The sequence below is a fragment of the Abramis brama genome (assembly GCF_963993115.1).
Source record: "Abramis brama genome assembly, chromosome: 6".
Taxonomy (NCBI): domain Eukaryota; kingdom Metazoa; phylum Chordata; class Actinopteri; order Cypriniformes; family Leuciscidae; genus Abramis; species Abramis brama.
The window spans coordinates 16143661-16164757 of record NC_139968.1 but is presented as its reverse complement, the minus strand read 5'-3'; the positions used below and the strand labels follow the sequence as shown (position 1 = coordinate 16164757).

General features: G+C 38.6%; 1 protein-coding gene and 1 long non-coding RNA gene across 4 annotated transcripts in view; both read right to left on the bottom strand.

Annotated features, from left to right (window-relative positions):
* Positions 1-1312: 1312 nt before the first annotated feature.
* Positions 1313-2937, bottom strand: LOC311084440. Its single transcript, XR_014606533.1, has 3 exons — positions 2385-2937; positions 1861-1935; positions 1313-1579 (listed from the first exon to the last, which is right to left on the bottom strand). It is a non-coding gene; the product is annotated as an uncharacterized lncRNA (long non-coding RNA).
* A 4245-nt stretch (positions 2938-7182) lies between these two features.
* Positions 7183-21097, bottom strand: part of LOC311084438 (beta-1,3-galactosyltransferase 2-like) — a 60768-nt gene continuing 46853 nt past the window's right edge. For all 3 annotated transcript variants that reach the window (XM_084116447.1, XM_084116448.1, XM_084116446.1), the window contains exons 2-3: positions 8907-8972; positions 7183-8675 (exon numbers count right to left, since the gene is read on the bottom strand). In XM_084116447.1, coding sequence (XP_083972573.1) covers positions 7676-8675; positions 8907-8920 — 1014 coding nt within the window. In that variant the 5' untranslated portion in view covers positions 8921-8972 and the 3' untranslated portion in view covers positions 7183-7675. The remainder of the gene's footprint in view (positions 8676-8906; positions 8973-21097) is intronic.

The window sequence follows — 21097 nt, the reverse complement described above, 5'->3', positions numbered from 1 at the left end:
CCTGTTTGTTTAGCAGAGCTTTGCTGCCTTCTAGTGGCTTTAAAGCAAGTATAGCTGATAGAAAATCCAAAGTCAAGTTCCTGTTCTGTCTCTTAAAGGTACAGTATGTTGTTCCGAAACATGGGCTGCGTCCGAAACCGCATACTCAATGAGTAGGTACTTAATTTCAATGAGTACTTACTTAACGAGCGCTAAAAAAGTAGGTACTTTATAGCCAGATCTCGTTGAGTATGAATGCGAACCGGACATCTGCCATGTTGACGTTATCATGTGACGACGCATTATCACACGCGCAACAACTTAAAAGATTTGAACAACACATTTAATTCATCTATCTGTAAATATCTTGATATTGATTAAACTTGCTGATTTTGTGGTCTTTTTGAAGAAACTGCTGCCCATTTATTTTGTGAATACATTTAGGGTTGATTAAAGTTCGTATATTTAACCCTACTAATGTGACCCACCGTTTTATCCTTAACGATATTATTTATCTCTTGAATATGTTATTTTCTTTATTTTATATCCATTTTTATCCACAAGCAAAAGTGGCTAACTGCTTTATGTTTTCCTCTTTTTCTTGTTGAATTTAACTCTCGTTTCATCCCTCAGGCCTAGGCCTATAAATAAAAAATAAAAAAATAAAAAAATGTATTTTTTAAATGTATTATAATGAATTATTTAAGAAAATATATATTAAGATATTCAACCTTGTACTAGGTTCTTTTTTCCTGTGTAAAAAATCTCATATTATGTATGCAAACCCATGATTTATATATATATATATATATATATATATATATATATATATATATATATATATATACCTCATAACATCAGTAACTCAACAGCCCTACCTAGAACGGTTTTCCTCAGCGTTTGTAATGTCTGCACAAAGGGCAGCTGAGCGAAGATTTGCCTTTGGAGAAAACTGTTGATTTTATACTCAAAAAATTTAAGTATCATTAATATTTAAAATTAATATTACCCCAGAATGAATTGCATTGCTATCCCACCCCAAAACATACAATAATAACAACGATAAATGCTGACCAATACTTAATTATATTACTTTTTACTGAAAATATTCAATAAAACAAACAAAATGTGATGTATGTCATATGACATAGCTATGCAGGATTGAATACACTCTACATGTGTATATAGTGAACATATCTACATTTGCATTCAAACAATTAAAGCATTAATTAAATTATATTGTATTTACTGACAACAATGAGAAATATTAATAAATTAGTAAAAGAATGAATGACAGTCACCATCACACAATAAACAAATGCATATACAAGTCAACACATGAAACAAAGCTATATTCAAACTACAATCATGTATGTAGGCTGAAGGCGCTGAGGTTGTTGCGTGATGTGTTGTGCTTCACAATCTGAGGCAATAAGGGCAGGTGGAGTGATGGAGGGTCTCGTAAGGGCAGGTGGAGTGATGGAGGGTCTCGTAAGGGCAGGTGGAGTGATGGAGGGACTCATCCATGGCACCATCTCCAGGATTCATCTCTGGGCTCTTCATCCTCAGCGCTCACACCAGCCTGCTGACATATCAGATCCTACAAAATGCACAAACATAACACAAAAGCAGTCATTTTAACCGCACAATGTCATTTGATTTCAGTATTGTTTAGAAGACAAAACCGCTTCTTTTTTTTCACAAACGCCGCCATCATCTTCCCTTGCAGGTCCTGCTCCACCACAAAAGCTGTGCAGCAAATGCACAGAAATCAAGAATCAGAAAAGTGCTGTAATAGCTCTGTTTGAAATTACAATAATTAAAATAACTACAACTTAAGATTTAAATAGTTGTAGTTATTCATTTCTGTAATATACTCACTCAAAGCCTTTGATGGCAGCATTCAGCTTCATGAGCCACTCTCCACTGGATAAACACACATCTGTTCATCTGTCCCTGTAACATCCAGACAAGATTCACATTACCTCTGATTTATGAGCTTGTTTTAACTTTTTATCCAACATTAATGTTCCTCAATTTATCAACAGTACTAATGGACAAATAAAATAGATAACTTATGTTTAGTTACTTTATAGATTTGTTCTACATAATAGCACACATTCATCACTCAGATGTCTACGGTATTTCGTGTTGTGATGTGCTGATGTAAATCCACTTTAGAGACGTAACTTACGTGTCCTTACTGGAGCTCCCCTGTGGTTTAGCTAACGTTGTTAGCTAACAGGGGAGCTCCAGTAAGGACACGGCATAATAAAACGTGTTTTTACAGCAAAATCACAACTATACTATACTGTGTAACGTCTTTACACCTTCAACAATTCAACAGTTTACTCTACAGTAGTTCAACACATGCAATTTTAACACAAGGACCCGTGTTTACTCACATTTGAAAGCACCCGCGTCGCTGATCTCTGCGATGTTTGATAATGACGTATCCTCTCGCGTGGCCTCCTGGGATAGAAGAGTAGCCATCGGTCGAGCACTCGAAAATCTGGCCGGAAGCAGTAAACCATCCGGGAACTTCTCGCCTACTCTTTTATGAATACTGATGTTTCGAACGTACTGCTTCCTTCACGTACTGTTTTCGCCTACTATATAGTAGGAAAGTAGGCATATTCGGACGCACTTAAGTCCGAATCTCGCGATAATTAGTACGTCACCCAGGTAATTCTCGCCTACTCTTTTGGATTCGTACATAATAGGCTTGTTTGAGATGCGCCTAGCCTCGCCTGAAATGTGTGCGAGAGTAGGCGGCTGCAGTGAGGGGAGGAGTGAAAAAAGCGCAGGCAAGACGGACAGTTCTCTCTTCTCGCAATGGATCTGACACCTGTGAGATCAAAGATGGATATCGCGGGATTCACGATATTCACGCTCGTGCACGGTGTTGCTAATAAACTGGATGTAATTTAAGTTCTGTTGCTTTTATATTAAAATAAATAAAATGAACAAGACACCCAAAGTACTTATTTAATTCCATTCCAAATACATGTTTATCAATATTGTTTTTATTTATTTTATTTTTTTATAAAAATTAAATTGCATAACCCAAAGAGATCGCACTGTCAGATAGTTTGGGAATATTCACACATAAAATATACACATAAAACATGATATTAGAGTTTTAAAATCAAACATTTTAAAAGAGAACAATACATCACAGTTGTTTAAACCAATGAGCATTAAGCTGTGTCGTCAGCAAGTCGTTTCCCATCATGCTTTTGATCAGCGCAGTAAGTGGAGAGCAACTGCGCTCGCCTGCAGAATCCGACACATCCGCCTTGCGATCGCGAGAGATTTTTGACATACGTCAGCATGACATCAGAGCAAGGCGGACCGCACTCGGACACATTTCTAACCGGCATGCATCTCGCGCTGATCACCGGTGATCGATTCTGCGCAGATTTTGCTCATCTCAAACAAGCCTAATTTTTCGCTCGCCTACTCTTTTTCCCATACTAAATAGGGAAGTATGCGGTTTCGGACGCAGCCAGAGAGTAAAATATGTGCAAACACTTTTCTTTTAACAATGGCCACTTTAAATCATTTATGATTTACCAGAGTTTGCAAGGCTGTTTTTGAGGGAGACAGACCCCTTTATTAATGCAAGTTTATCTTAGAAGAACAGACACTGCTATTGCTTCCCTGACAGTGATCGCTCACTTTGTTAGACCCTCGGTCACCTGAACACCTACTGAATATGCCTATAAGATCCCAAAGCAGTCTTCACCATCCCTAGTCATGTGACCTTTGACTTGACTATCGCTTAAATAAGGTCTGCTATTAACTCTGAGTGGGATATTGGTTTCCCATCTGCGTTTTTAAAATTTCTTTGCACCCATGTTTTGGCAAAGTGGTGTACTACACCATGAGCATACTTAGAATCTGTGTAAATTGTTATTGCTTTATCTTTTGTAAGTAGGCTATGCTCTTGTGAGCGAAATTAGCTCCGAATAGTGACATATGGCATGCTTCTATGATATTCCCATCGAGTTTTACGATTGAATACCCACAGAGGAAAACACCATCAGAAGGTTTTGAGCAAGAACCATCTACATAGGCTACATTTTCTCCCCTTATCCAGGGGCGTATCTAACAGATCATACCTGGAGGATTTCTTCCAAACAGTCATGTTGTCCCTGTGTCATCCAGTAACTTATTTAGTCCCTAAATAGCCAGCAATGCTTGGTTCGCTGGGAGCGTGTCTATGTTCCCACAGCCCTATGTTCCCACAGCCTTATGTTCCCACAGCCCTAACCCTAACATACCTAAACCTACCCCTCACAGGAGGGAGACTTGTCTGGGATGTTATTGGGCTATCCCTGTACCAGTACAAGCACTAAAACCTACCCTTCGCGGGGGAATTAGGTTTGATTCACATTATAAAAAGGCCCTAAAAGCAGCCAGGGCTGAGCATCTTTGCAAACTAATAGAAAATAACCAAAATAATCCAAGGTTTTTATTTAACACCGTGGCTAGACTAACAAATAAACAGACATCACCTGAGCAAAATATTCCGTTACAGTTTAGTAGTAATGATTTTATGAATTTCTTCACTGAGAAAATAAAAAGCATCAGAAACACAATTGTAAATGTACAATCTTTAATGGTGTCTTATGATTCAGCCTAGTTCTTACTAGGTCAAGAAAATATGATCATATAACACCAATTCTATCATCTCTACACTGGTTACATACTAATGATGGTAATTATGTTTATACTTTTCTGGTCTTATTTTAAAATTGTGGTGATGTTTACATTTTTGCTAGTAATATTTGTATACACTGTATACAGATTCCACTTCTGCACATGAGTTGTCCCCTCTTCTGACTGATGGGAACTCTGTCAGCAAGTCTTCAACCTTTACTGAATGCAATGAAGGCAACAAAACGTCTGCATTCCCTTCCAAAAGACCCAGGTTGGATGATTCAGAGCTTGCAAAAGAGGTTGGTAAAACAAGGGATCTGACCCAGCTTAAAGAAAATGTTCTCCAGTTTATCAAAAAATGCTGTTCTATAGACAATGTGTACATTTTGGTGTTGTCTGTTTAGACCATTGAAGACATCCTAAAGTGCAAACCTGGTGGTGTAGAAGTGATGCAGTGCCATATGCTTTAACAACTGGATTAATTGGTGTGTTATAGGGTGAGTGTGTTGGCACGACCCAAGGTTATTTTTGTAAACGAAAACAAACTAAGACTAAAACTATTGTTCAAAAAACATTTTTGTAAACTGAAATAAAATACGAATTTCAACAAAAATTAAAAACTAAAACTAACAACACTTACTGAAAAAACTAACTGAAATAAAATAATAATTAGCAAAAATAAATAATCGTTTTTGTAATTAATAAGCTCTCATGCTGTAGCCTACCGGAAAATCACTTTTTTCCATTCCACTGCCTTACTTTATTTTTCAATGTATGACCGTTGCGCTCGAGTCTCGCGTCTTTTGCATCGTTTCGCGCATGACACAACGTTCTAAAAACGCAGCACACTCAAGTTAAAATAAGTTAAACTTTTTCCGTTTTTCAAAGCAAAACCGCTTTCTGTGTGAACCAGCCCTAAGAAACAGAAATAGCCAATTAAATATTTCTATCATGACTAGACTTATGCAAATACGGCTGTATGTTAATTCCAGGTAAGATAACCATCTCATGTGAAACTAAACCACACGTTAGACTAGATACCACACTGAGCAGAAAACGGAAAAAACTAATTACATATCTAGGCCAGATATAGACATAGGCTACATTTGTCAGAGAAGTAGGCCTATACTAAATGTCTGGTCTGAATAGAACATTTGAATATGAGTATAACTATGAGTATATGATTTTAAACGATGCAATAGACAAAAAGCATAAATGTATCAATACAAGAATAATGTTTGAAAGGATTAATCATAGAAATAGCCTTAAAGAATAATCAATAATCAATCAATAATCATACGCATATTTTTTTTTCTCATACACCACGTTTAACAAGATTTCATTTTTAATATGAATGAGTATGAATGAATAATTTTTACTTTCTAGTTGCATATGTTTGGTTCTTTGTTCATCCTCAAACAACTTTATTATTTTTAAGAGGTTTTCACAAGAGTTAACTGTAAACTACAAACATTAAACTTTGCTGAAATTAAATGTCTTTAACTGGAAGTGTTCTGTTAATTCTGCTAAACTATAATTACTAAAGCTAAAACTGAAACTAAATATATAAAAACTAAATAGAAATGTGTTCACAAAATAAGAATGAAACTAAAACTAACAAAACCATTAATGAAACTAACTAAAACTAAACTGAAATTTATAGGAAATTTGAAAATGATATTAAAATAAAAACTACAATAACCTTGACGACTACACCCTGTGCTACAAAATTGTCTAACAGTGGCTGGATACACAGGTGACAATGAGTACTGTTTGACATACACGTGAGATTAAGTTTTTAGCTTGGCTCTGTATGGTTCAATATTCATAAAACCTGTGTCATATTTAAATTTAAACCAAAGAATTGGGTTTACTTGCTCAACGTAGGGCCTCTTCTGTGGTATAGCGCTTCTGTGGTGCAATGCGGATTGGCGGATGTAAGTATGGTTATATAAATACTGTGGGAGTATGTAGGTTTATATGACCAATGACTTGAATGATATTTAAATTGGCAGTCTATTCAGAAAGAAAATGATTATATCATGCTAGTTAACACTTCATATTTAAAGTCACCATGACAAAAATGTATAATTCTTTATGGAATATTGCAGTTTATAATAAATTATTTATCTGTGCAATTTTTTTTTATTAATGTGCCCTCATATTCTTGATATAAAATAACTTCCCCTCCCTCTTGCAGCGTCATCTATTCTCTGATGTCTGGCAGAAGGACGGACAACCTGTCACTCACATGAGATCCACCAATAGCAAACCACAACAATCCAATCCAATCAATTCTTGGACAAAATCAAGTCCCGCCCTATATTTGTTCTTGTTTCGCCAAGCTGTTTCAGATGTAAGTCACAATTGGGAAGAAAAGACTATCGCAACTGTGCAATTTTTTTACTTTAAGTAAAAATAATTATATTACAGCAATAAAAATCTAATTACATTACTACTGAGAATAATGGGAATAACAAAACAAAAAAAACTCAAATATTAAATGTGTTACAAAAGATTCACTGGAGGCAAGCTGGCTGAGAACTCAAATGCAACTTTAATAACAAAACAATTCAAAAACAAACATAAAACAAAAGCATGGCATTGACAAGACACATGGCAGGATAACATGACAAACAGGGAATCACATGACAAGACACAGAAACATGACAATGATAAGAAAACCCAAACCGTGACAGAATGGATGTATTAAGAGTAATATCTGCATATTGTTTTCATGTCAGTTCCATAAGTTCTGACTAGTAAGTAATAAATAATTTTAAAAAAATAAGTTTGCATGTACACTTGTTTAATTGTACCTGAGGATATGTTCATGATGCAAATGGTTTCACTTGATAGAAACAAATAAAATGCTCACACACACACACACACACACACACACACACACACACACACACACTTTTTATACACATTTTGAAAACTGATGTAAAGTGAACCAGTACACCAACGTAACATGTTTTTTTCTTGCGGTCAGAAACATAATATGAGGAATATTCGTGATGTTTCCACCTCAGCATGGTTGGCTGGAAGAATAAATATCTGTCCAATAAGAAGTCATCTGATTTGTGTTTTCTGTTTGTATTGCTATTAGTCTAGAATAGTAACAGCGATTGTACTGCAGTAGTCCCACCACAAACAGTTCGATGTTTGGCGGTTTGGTGGGGACGATACCTAAACGCTCCAAACACATTCCAAGATATGCATCCTCAATATATATGGGCTTAACTTCCCTTGCTCCCAGTAGAATCTTTTGTGGGAGGTCCATAGAAATTATGTAACACATGCCCAGAGGATATGGAGGAAATGTGTCCCTGGAGTACACGTCGTAGGGGAGAAAAAACCTGCTGGAAGGGTCTCGTATTACAACGCTGCCACCCCACACTAACCCGGTCATATAGTTGCGTTGTACTGCGTTCAAACTCACAAGCATATTTATTAGGTTGTTCATGTTGAGGAGCACGTCAGCGTCCACTTTCGCCGTGTAGGACGCCTGTTGACATTTTTCGCTGAGCCATTCCATCATCACCATGGTTTTAATGGTCAGATTTCTGTAGGAATCCTGGAAGTTGCTCTGCAGAAGGTCTTTGTATTGTTGGCTCTCATTCCGGAGTTTTTCCTGCAACATCTCTTCATCGTTTCCACTGTGTACGCCTATAAGAAACAGAACCAGCACCACTTTGTCCCCAAAAACCTTTTGTTTACCCCACGTCTTCCTGATGCCATTGCGTGCATCAACGTCCCCAGGGGGCACGGGGACAACTGCCACCAAGTAGGGCTTTTGTTGTTCACATATATCTGGCTGGTCAATGATGAATTCATATTTTCTGGGGTAAGCAACATAGTAAATCCCTGTTACTTCCTGAAAAGGTTCCTTGGATGGTCCTTCTGTCCTTTGCAACCACTTTTTTTTCAAAGGGATGCAAGTGAGATAGAGCAGTAAAGATGTTCCTGAAACCAGGACACAAAGCAGTAACCCCTTCTTTAAGGACATCTTTGTGAACGAGGCACAACTGAAAGAGCACAAAAAGAGACTAGGTCAATGACAACTTTTACATTTAATGAAAGAAAAGTTACATTTAATGACTCGGAAATGGCGTAACCATCAAGTAAAAAGAAATGAATTATATGCATGTTGCACCTTGAATGTGTTGGAAATATTATTTTATTGTATTCTTTGATGCCATTACGTTTTGGGGAAGTACCACATGATGTTATCTGATTATTTTAAGAAACGAACTGACCTTTTCACAGTCATGAGGGTCTGCAGGGGTCACACCGTTGTCACGTTGCCGAACCTTTATCTTTATCTGAAGATAGACATGAGACTGTCAGGTGTTAAACAGTAAACTTAACCCTGCATTTGAGATGATGGCTGAAATCCAATGCCTCTCATTTAAAACCCAAGGTATCGAGTTTGACGACATATAGACCTTATTCACAGCAGAGCCATCTTTGATTTTTAACAGGAATGAAAGTGAGGCTATGAGGGATAGACAGACATACATCTCTTCAGTGGGTTGCACTGTTATTTAATGTGTTTTTGGATTGTTCTGCTGACGAAACACTGCAAAACTATATTTCCAAGAAATTTCAGAAGACAAAAAACTCCAGACAATATGAGCTGTGGAAAATTATAAGTGATATAGGAGATGTATACAGCTTTTTACAGCGGATGCCATTGAAAACATGGTAAGTTTATCCCTCACAGCCTTGCTTTCATACCTAAACGTTCTAAACGGTCTAGGGTGAATACAGGTAAAGTGGGACATTTTCTCACACAGTAATTTGTCTTTGGTTTCGTGTTAAAATATGTTCCAAATGACTTCCTCATACTAAACCATTTTAAGTAGCTAAAGATCTTGACAACAATATACAGGTTACTCTTTTTTTATATAAAAACTTGTTCATATTCATATATTTTCCAAGAATTTCATGCAATAAACTAACCTTTATTGTCAAAGTGGGACACCTAGTTCTTTTAAATATTAATTGTATTGATGTTTTACAAATAATGTATTTGGAAGAACAAATACAGCACACAAAAAGAGCACAATAACAGAAATATTCAATAAAGTATGCCAGTCCCCAGCAATAGCCGTCATTTCACCATCTCGGTTAAATATAGACCCAATATAGTCCGGCTATGTGCAACCCACTTTTAGCCAAAATAACATTGAATCTGGTTACATGTCATTTTTTGCAAAATAACTTGCGAGATGTATGATATTCCATCATGTAGGCACAGTCAACTGTGATTACAAGGTGTTTGGTTTCATTTCTTTGACATGTTCTATGTGTAGGCTGTGCGTAGCCATGATTTAGCTCGTAGTCAGACCGGCTATTTGTAGCCCACTTATAGTCAAAACTGATTAATTGTAGTTTTTTTGGCCAGGCAGCGCATGAGATGGTTGATATCCCATTATGTTCGCATTGGTAATAATATCTACAAGGTGCAAGTGTCATTTCATGACATGGTCAATCTATAGATTTAGCTCTGAATAGCCCTGATTTAGACCAGCGATTAGTATAGCCTAGCCTAGAAATCTAGACGCACCCTAGCGGCAGCAAAATTTATTTTAACCGCTACCGCTAGATGGCAACAGCCCTACTGAGACATGACTACTGGCAACGCGAGACTTGATAATTAGTAGGCTAGAAATCACTGTTCTCGCGATAAACATTTCCACCATTTTGAAACATTTTAAACGAGACGGAGCATTGCATTCACTTATCTGTCGGTCGAAGAGAACAGGTAAAAGACATTCCTACTTTTGTCTTGTAAGTATCTGTGTTTTCGTTTTAACATGTGCTTATTTTTTTATCTAAATTATTTGTTGTTGTTGGAATCGTGACATTTTTGCGGGTAACAGTGTACAGTGAACTATAACCCGTTTCCATGTGCCCTTAAACTCGAATTATCTGAATTCAAAGGGGTAAACATGAAACGTCTCGGTTACTAACGTAACCTTGGTTCCCTGTGATGAGGGAACGAGTATTGCATAAGTAGCTTACGCTATGGGAAAACTCCTTTTCTCCAGAATATTGAAGCCAAATTTTTAAAACGCAGTGCAGCTTCACAGCATACACAGATGAACGGCCAGAGCGGTCATTGGCTGTGCTGCGGCACCTGCACAAACCTATGACGGGGTGGCTCAGACACGTAAACCAATCAGGGAATTTCACGCCTTGACACGTCAGAGCCCGCCAGAATGGGCGTGGCCAGAGGCTATAAATTGAGCCCATCGTCCGCCAGGGACTTTAGGTTAAATCGACTGAAGCGATTCCCTGATCAAAGCACAAGCACGGCGAGTTACGCAATACTCATTCCCTCATCTCAAGGAACGTTTCGAGAGGTCTCTCGTATTGCGTAAGTAGCTTACGCTATGGGAACCCCCTTCAAAACGCCGTGCGTGCTTAACTTAGCTCTAATATTAGCCCGAGGCAAGATGCCTGAAGCCGTAAAGAGTAAAGTATAACCCAGTAAGCCGGTCAGTGACAGGCTTCATAAGGGAAAAGACAAGGAGTGGGCCTAATGAGGGCCAAACCTTAATAATGTGTATAAATATATATGGGAACCGTAGTTTGTGTTAAAAACAGGACCGGATAAGTATCAGGCCCAAGTTTTATGGGGGTTTTGTGCTTACACATTTCATATTGAAAGTACCCTTGAATGCAAGCAGGGACTTGTAGGTTATAAAACCTGATAAATGTGGACGGTGAGGCCCAGCCGGCCGCCGCACAGATATGTTCAATGGGTATTCAGGCCCTAGATGAGGCCATGCCTCTCGTGGAATGAGCTCTGATACCTAAGGGGCAATGAAGGCCCTTAGATTCATAAGCCAACGCTATAGCATCAACTATCCAGCGCGATAATCTCTGCTTTGAGACAGCGAGTATAATAAATATTATACTATAATGTAGCCTATTATATAAATTACTTAAAACATGGTTTGCATTTTCAATGCTTTCATATTCTCATTCCATTTACAGTTTGCGATGGCCACAGGCCTACTATCCACTTAATAATGTATCAAGTTTCAGGATATTTTAGGTGATTATCAAATAATTCACTCCATAAATTCTAAATTTATGTAAATTCTGCGTGACTTCTACGTGTTTTAATGGTTTTAATGGGCGCGCGCGCTGAACATTCAAGCAGCATTTGAACTGGAGCAAAGAGTATAGAAGTACCAAGAGGCGAAACTCCGTTGCAGTTTTGACAACAGCCACTAGGTGGCGCTTTGGTAGCGCGGCCGCCATTTTGGACTGAACCAACGGCTTTACCGTTAGCACAACTACCGTATACAGCATTAACATTATGTCTGGAAATAATTGGAGACAAAGAAAACAGTGTTCTGCCATCAACTGCAACAACTACCAGTGTACAACCAATCAACTAGCATTTCATAGATTCCCCAAAGATCCAGAGAGGTAAAGTAGAAAAGTTTTATTAACTTTAAAGTGAGCTAACGTCTACGATAACAGGTGCTGTAACGTTAATGTAAGCTATCCCATAACCGCAGTAACAGTTTGCTAACGTTTTGTATTTGGTCGAAATTGTCAAGACTCGAAGTGGGCTTTTTAAATCGCATACTTTCAGAGATATATGAACACCTAACCTGGCAAATGACCGCTTTATTAATTCATTGTTATCACTAAATTAACCCTTTAACTGTCACCTTTTTTTCGCATAAACATGAAAATCACTATCCAAACTTAAATGGTTGTAATTCAAGAATGCTTTGGAATATAGACCTATGGTTGGTCTTGTTTTAAAGAAGACATTTGTCAGATTATTGTTGAAGTGAAATAAATTATGAAAGTGAAACAGAAAAAAGTTATATAAGTTTGAGTTTATTAAAATGTACAAATTTAAAAATATAATTATTTATATTTTATATAAAATATATATATTACAAAATATATTTTACTCAAGAACTGCAAGAAAATGAAAGCAAAAAATCTGAAGAAGTTGTGTTCCACATTTTAGGTTGATATGTTGATATCTCGCTCCCTCACCCTTTCTGCCGTGTGCTCTAACGTTACACGGTTTGGAGCTGCGCGCTCTTGCTCGCTCGCTTGCTCTAGATTCCGGGAGATTTTAGCCTAATTTGCGGGCATCAGGGAGCCGCTATCAATATGCGGGAGACTCCCGGAACTTCCGGGAGACATGGGATGTCTGCTATAGAGATATTAAAAACTAGAAACTACTATTTAGTTCATGTAACCGCTTTTGAATTTGAACCGGTTATCGTTCAATTCTATGACAGCTGTGTTGCGTTCAGTCCAAGATGGCGGAGCTGCAGCTCTGCGCATGGGTGCGTTTGTTGCAATGGAACGTTCTATTGAGTTTCGCCTCTTGGTACTTTTATACTCTTTGACTAGAGCGGAGGGCGTTACCATGGAAACGAGGCGGCAGCTCAACTGACAATCAGCGAAACTCCGTCTCTCACTGTTGTTTTAAGTTTAGTCCATAAAATTACACAAATAGTACATATAGTGAGGAAAATAAGTATTTGAACACCCTGCTATTTTGCAAGTTCTCCCACTTAGAAATCATGGAGGGGTCTGAAATTGTCATCGTAGGTGCATGTCCACTGTGAGAGACATAATCTAAAAAACAAAATCCAGAAATCACAATGTATGATTTTTTAACTATTTATTTGTATGATACAGCTGCAAATAAGTATTTGAACACCTGAGAAAATCAATGTTAATATTTGGTACAGTAGCCTTTGTTTGCAATTACAGAGGTCAAACGTTTCCTGTAGTTTTTCACCAGGTTTGCACACACTGCAGGAGGGATTTTGGACCACTCCTCCACACAGATCTTCTCTAGATCAGTCAGGTTTCTGGGCTGTCGCTGAGAAACACGGAGTTTGAGCTCCCTCCAAAGATTCTCTATTGGGTTTAGGTCTGGAGACTGGCTAGGCCACGCCAGAACCTTGATATGCTTCTTACAGAGCCACTCCTTGGTTATCCTGGCTGTGTGCTTCGGGTCATTGTCATGTTGGAAGACCCAGCCTCGACCCATCTTCAATGCTCTAACTGAGGGAAGGAGGTTGTTCCCCAAAATCTCGCAATACATGGCCCCGGTCATCCTCTCCTTAATACAGTGCAGTTGCCCTGTCCCATGTGCAGAAAAACACCCCCAAAGCATGATGCTACCACCCCCATGCTTCACAGTAGGGATGGTGTTCTTGGGATGGTACTCATCATTCTTCTTCCTCCAAACACGTTTAGTGGAATTATGACCAAAAAGTTCTATTTTGGTCTCATCTGACCACATGACTTTCTCCCATGACTCCTCTGGATCATCCAAATGGTCATTGGCAAACTTAAGACGGGCCTTGACATGTGCTGGTTTAAGCAGGGTAACCTTCCGTGCCATGCATGATTTCAAACCATGACGTCTTAGTGTATTACCAACAGTAACCTTGGAAACGGTGGTCCCAGCTCTTTTCAGGTCATTGACCAGCTCCTCCCGTGTAGTTCTGGGCTGATTTCTCACCTTTCTTAGGATCATTGAGACCCCACGAGGTGAGATCTTGCATGGAGCCCCAGTCCTAGGCAGATTGACAGTCATGTTTAGCTTCTTCCATTTTCTAATGATTGCTCCAACAGTGGACCTTTTTTCACCAAGCTGCTTGGCAATTTCCCCGTAGCCCTTTCCAGCCTTGTGGAGGTGTACAATTTTGTCTCTAGTGTCTTTGGACAGCTCTTTGGTCTTGGCCATGTTAGTAGTTGGATTCTTACTGATTGTATGGGGTGGACAGGTGTCTTTATGCAGCTAACGACCTCAAACAGGTGCATCTAATTTAGGATAATAAATGGAGTGGAGGTGGACATTTTAAAGGCAGACTAACAGGTCTTTGAGGGTCAGAATTCTAGCTGATAGACAGGTGTTCAAATACTTATTTGCAGCTGTATCATACAAATAAATAATTAAAAAATCATATATTGTGATTTCTGGATTTTTTTTTTGATTATGTCTCTCACAGTGGACATGCACCTACGATGACAATTTCAGACCCCTCCATGATTTCCAAGTGGGATAACTTGCAAAATAGCAGGGTGTTCAAATACTTATTTTCCTCACTGTATCTCTTTGAGAGTTTACATTTAATATCTAAATGAACTGAGAAAAGCTCTTCACAACCCATTTTACCCTCATAATGTTCTTTCTGTGTGAAAACGCCATATTCCATTAGAAATTAGGTGATTTAAAAAAGTAATTTCCTCCTTCTTCAGTGACTCTTTAACCAGAAATGTAACTGAACACAGTTTAATATGGTTACTGACTAACTGAGAACAAGCCTATGAGATTTGAGCATCTTGTGAAAGTCTTGCCGGTTTCATGCAGCTCTTTTAGTGTGATTTGTTAGCGCTGGTGGGCAAGCGTTGCGTAAGGCATGCAAGTGTTCACCAGAGACAGTTTAATATCGCAGCTATAATTTCTTCATCGAGTTCTTCAGCAGCAGCGAGAGGGAGAGTGGAAGTGTGCGAGAGTAAAGGGAGATAAAATGGGAGATGAAGTGGCTGAGGATGATGAATCGATGGGGAGGAAACACACTATTACACACCATAAAGAAGCCATTAGTAATGTGTGTGGAATGAGAGCGCGACAGAAGAACTACTAATGCAGTTACACACGCTAACCAGAGCGCACGCTAACCAGAGCGCACGCTAAGCAGAGCACACACTTACCAGAGCGCACGCTAACCAGAGCGCACACTAACTAGAGCGCACGCTAACCAGAGCACGCAGAGCACACGGTAACCAGAGCACACGCTAACCAGAGCGCACGCTAACCAGAGCACACGCTATCCAGAGCGCACGCTAACCAGAGCGCACGCTAAGCAGAGCGCACGCTAACCAGTGCGCACGCTAACCAGAGCGCACGGTAACCAGAGCACACGCTAACCAGAGCACACGCTAACCAGAGCACACGCCAACCATTGTAGTTAGTGTTAATGTAGGTTTGTAGTTAGTATTAATAATGTAGTAAAACAGTGTTATTAAAAGATCAAATTCAATATATACCGCTTATTCATGATGCATACTTTGTACAGGTAAGCAGATGAACACAGAACAAATGATTTATAACATAATAATATTGTTTGTCTTCTCCCCTTTACAGTATTGTTTGCCATCTGGTCCTGATCACAGAGTTTAGCTCCAAACCCAATTAAGCAGACCTGAGCAGCTGATCCAGCATCACCAGAAACTCTGCAGAAATTTGGTCTGGACACCAGTGATGTAAGTTCAGAACATATTGCAGGAGATCTCAACATTGTCTGTCAAGGTCCACTTACATGCAGAGGTTTACTCCAACCTAGTCCTGCACACCTGAACAAGCTAATCAAGGTGCTAAACTCTGGGTGCATATCACTCAGGTCTCTAGCTCAGTAGTCAGTGGTTAAGGGCTGTCTTTATCACAAAATCCTTACAGTGCACTGAAACAATCGCTCCCTAAAAACTCACTATGTTATCTGAAGTTCTGAAGCTCAAAACTTTAATCACACGAGACAGTTCGCTACAAAATGACATGTGATAGCTGATTTTAAAACACAAACCAATATTATATTTCAGCATAAACATACGTTGCTAGACAGGTAATGTCTAATCAAGCAAACATTTACAACTGAAATCTTGCACGTATATGTAAAGGGAAAACTCAAGTGTATACTTTACATTTTGGACAACCATTGCTTTTTTACATTTACATTTTCATTATTGTTTTCTTTCTCACTTTAAATGCTGGAGAAAAAACAGCCAGGCTAAAGCATTCAAAGTGGAAACTTTTGTCGTGGCTCAATAATCCATGATTGGGATGGTGGAAGGAGCAGAAGATCAGTGATCAGTCAGAGATCTACTGGTGCCCCTGAGGGAACTGATTTACCTAATGCGTCAAATTTAACCAAACATTTTCATCACTCACCTTCATGTCGTTGCAAACCTGTAAGACTTTCGTTCATCTTTAAAACACAAATGTAGATCTTTTAAATGAAATCTGAGAGCTTTCTATACCTCCATTTCACAGTTTTTGCAACTACAACTTTCAAGCTTCAGAAAGGTAGTAAAGACATTATAACAATAATCAATATGACTCCAATGGTTTAACCGAATGAATTCACGGTTGAAATTAGGCCTGAAAAAGACGTCTTTTCAACTCACTTAACAACCTAATTTAGACGCGATTGGGACGTCCTTTTATTGGCGTCTTTTCAACGACCTGAAAAAGACGGCTTTTCACCTTTCACTTTTCAACCAAATTTTAACGTTGTTTAGAAGTCTGGCAATGTCGTCTTTTCGACGTCCTTTCAACGAGTTTTTGCTGGGTGGGTCACTTTTTTGGGCTTCAAATTTTCTCCAGCCATTCACTGCCATTATAAAGCTTGGAAGAGCCAGGACATTTTGTAATATAACTCTGATTGTATTCGTTTGAAAAAAGAATGTCATATATACCTGAGGATGACTTGAGGGTGAGTAAATCATAGGCTAATTTTCATTTTTGGGTGAACTATCCCTTTAAAGACATACATCATTCTTATGAAAATACCTGAGATAGCCTGATGAACACAGATATATTATCGCTATCATGTGTTTGTCTTCATGTTTCATCAGTCAAAACGTCTCTGTTTGCATGTTATTATATCTATATAAGGCATTTCCTGAAAAGTCATAAGTTTAATACTCCTATGAATCTCACTTGTGGACTTTCTGCGTGAGGTATGAATTAGTATGTACTGGGCTTCCAGTATGAATGAAACAGAATTGACATAAGAGTGTTTAGCGCTCCATATCGCTATCATCTCCCCATTTTGGGTAAAAATAGAAAAATAATACTTAAGTACTTTGTAATGTTGTTAACTGAGTAGTTTTTAAGTACTCTTACTTGAGTCATATTATTTTTCAGTACTTCGAATTGTACTCAAGTAAATTATTACTTAAGTAGCAATACTTTTACTTAAGTTAGTACTCTTTCCACCACTGTATATATTACAAGTTTGTATCTGTCATTGTATTTCTGTGAATGGCATTTTACACATTTGTGACTACTTGTGTCCAGCTTCAAATTCAGAATACAGGTTTGTGACTTGTCTGCGAGTGCAAATTTCAACATTCAACTTCAGATTTTTATTTTACAGGTTTTCACATTGGAGCTGTGAGTGTAAATGTTCACGTACAAGTATGAATATTTATTGTACAAGTTCTCAAATTCACATCTACGTGGTCTCGAGTTTTGCTACTCTTTTACCTTCATAAGCCTCACAAGCATGTAAGTGGAAAGTCTTTTTGTAGTCAGGAAGTCTCAGCATGGGAGTTGACGTCATAGCTTTCTTTGAAGCCTTAAAGTGGTGCGTGGTTTCTTCCGTCCACGTTATTCTGTGCAATGGAGGTGCTGTGTGGTCAATCAACAGTTTGTCAACTGTTTGTCGTGAAATGTACAGTCTGGTATCGATGACCTACATAAATTTATGAGTCCCAGAAAACTTTGAAGCCTTTGATGCTTTGAACCCCGTATGTAGCCTACATGGTATGGAATTCATCATAGGTGCGTTGAGGATGACTGGCATTTTCGTAAACTGAAATAAAATAGAAATTTCAACAAAAATGAAAAACTAAAACTAAATGAAACTAACAACACTTACTGAAAAACTAACTGAAATAAAATAATAATTAACAAAAATAAATAGTCGTTTTTTTGTAATTAATAAGCTCTCATCCTGTAGCCTACCGGAAAATCACTTTTTTCCATTCCACTGCGGTCCGTGTATCTTTTGGTCATTTGATTTCCTGTTTGGAATGGAATAACGAGAAATGAAAACCAGCTTGTTTATTCGTTTTTTAGTTTAGTTTAAAGAACGAAAAATGAGATTTTGGCTCGATTTTTCATTTTTTGTTAGTGGTTTACAAATCGGTTTATGGGTTCGATATTTCATTTGCACATGTGGGCGGCGCTGAAACGCCCCTTTCATCTGATTGGTCAAAACGCTCCGCCTTCAGTAAGCTACGAGCTTTTCTTTCTGTCAGGCAGAATAAGAGTCAGTACGAGTGCGGCACTGACAAATGCACTTTAATAAAATAATGTCTGAAACCACCACTCACTGTTAACTACACACAATATTTGAAGCAGAAATATGTTGCTGGTCACATAATTCGTGCTGCTGCGACTTGCAAGCGACCCCAATAATGTGAGCCACAGTATAGCCTATGACAGATTATTTTAGCATGATGTATTTCCCGTTGATAAATACAGTGCAAATAGTTCCGTCTTTTTGGATAAAAGGGAAGTGGAAATAAAAATCAATAATAGGGTGAACTGTACATGATAATATGTCCGTAACATGTACCACTCTCATCTTTTATTTACATCAAAAGTCAGGTAGGCGTGTATGACATATGTACACACATGTGTGTGTGACATGCCAGACTGTAGGCTATAAATAATTTTGAAAATTGAATAGAAATAAAGTTTATATTTATAAATGTAAGCATGTGTAGCCTTCTCAGTTCACATGAAAAGAAAGAGACAGAAAAGAGAGAAGCTAGAATCAGTGAACGTATATTAATACTGACAAAATTACCAGGTTTGGGATTAATTAAATCATGTCGGTTGAAGAGCACGGCATACCTTTAAAATGTTATTAGTTTTATTATAAAACTAATACAATTTTATTACATACTGAATTGGTCGATGTTTCTCTTGAGTTTTCTTTATTATGTTAACTTAAGAAAGCCAGCATATTTGAACATTATTATTATTATTATTTATTATTATTATGAGAAATTGACTCTGCCTAGAACTTTAATGCTTCACCAAACTCAACTCAGACCTTCAGACTGGTCTGACTCGCTTATATATTTTCTAACTGGTCAGACTTACTTTCCCAAAAAATCCATTGACTTGCGTTATCTGAGCAATGAAGGCCGTAATACTTAATGCTGTCCACTAGAGGGGGCGACAGGATAATAAGTGTTTTCTACTGTTTGCATCAGGTTTAAATGACAAATAAATACATGAATTTCATTCATAAATAGGCCATATCTGTGTATCCACTCTCTGGTTTATTTTAACATATTGTTATTTGTGGTGTAATCTGTTTTATGGTGAAGGGCCTAACAGGAAGTACGGGGACTACTGTGTGCTTACTGTGATGTGAATGGCTTTGAGTTTTAACGACGCAAAATAAATGCTGTTCAGTTTCTCTACAACGTGTCGCTTGAATCTATGCCCAAAAACACGACATGGTGTCAGAAGTCGGGCGGCAGTAAGAGCTTAATCGCCGGGGAGTGAAAGTAAGCTGTTCTGGGAGTGAAAAAGACTTTATCCGGAGAAAAAGATGTCGGATACAGATGAAGCGGAAGCTAGCGCACTGCATACGCAGCCTTGCATGCTACCGCCCCAGCTACAAGTAAACAGCGGCAACAATGCTAACGCTAATCCACCCCCGAACGCCACATTCACCATTCAACCTCCCGAAGCATTTGATTTTTCTAAGCCTCAGCAATGGGAAGTGGATACGGAGGTTTGAAAGATTCCGATTAGCCAGCAATCTGCACCTTAGCTCAGAGGCTAACCAGGTAAACACGCTCATCTACTGTATGGGGGATGAAGCGGACGACATTCTTCGAGGTCAAGCTTTATCGGACGTGCAGAGACAACAGTACCAAGCGGTAAGAGACACTTTGGACATATATTTCGTGCCCAGGAAAAACATTATCTACGAAAGAGCCCGGTTTAATCAAAGAGTGCAGCTAGCTAATGAGACTGTTGACTCGTTTGTCACCGCGCTTTATGCTTTGGCGGAAAACTGCAACTACGGAGCACTACACGATGAGTTAATAAGAGATCGCCTCGTCGTGGGACTCAGAGACACCAGCTTAGCTGAGAGACTTCAAATGGACAAGGATTTTACGCTGGAGAAGGCAGTAAATCAAGCCCGGCAGTCAGAAGTCATAAAAAGGCAACAAACAGACATCAGAGAATGCAACATGGAAATAGATGCGTGTCAGTGAAATATAGGAAACAACAGCATCCAAAATACAAGTCCCCAAGTCAACCAAAATACACAACAAAGTCCAAAACACCAAATGAGAGATCCTGCTACAGATGTGGTAAAACCCCTGCACATGCTAAAGGACAATGTCCAGCAAAAGATGTGACCTGTCGCATATGCCTCACGCTCCTTAACTCCTTAACTGAGAGGTGGAGAAGGAGGCGCTTGGACTAACGTGGGGATGCGAAAGATTTAAAGACTTTCTCATCGGGAGACACTTCTCCTTAGAAACTGACCACAAGCCACTTGTCAGTCTGCTGGGACAACAAGCCCTAACCGAGCTTCCACCCAGGATCCAGCGGTTCCGACTCAGGCTCATGAGGTACAGTTACTCCTTCTCACACATTCCAGGCAAAGCACTCTTCACA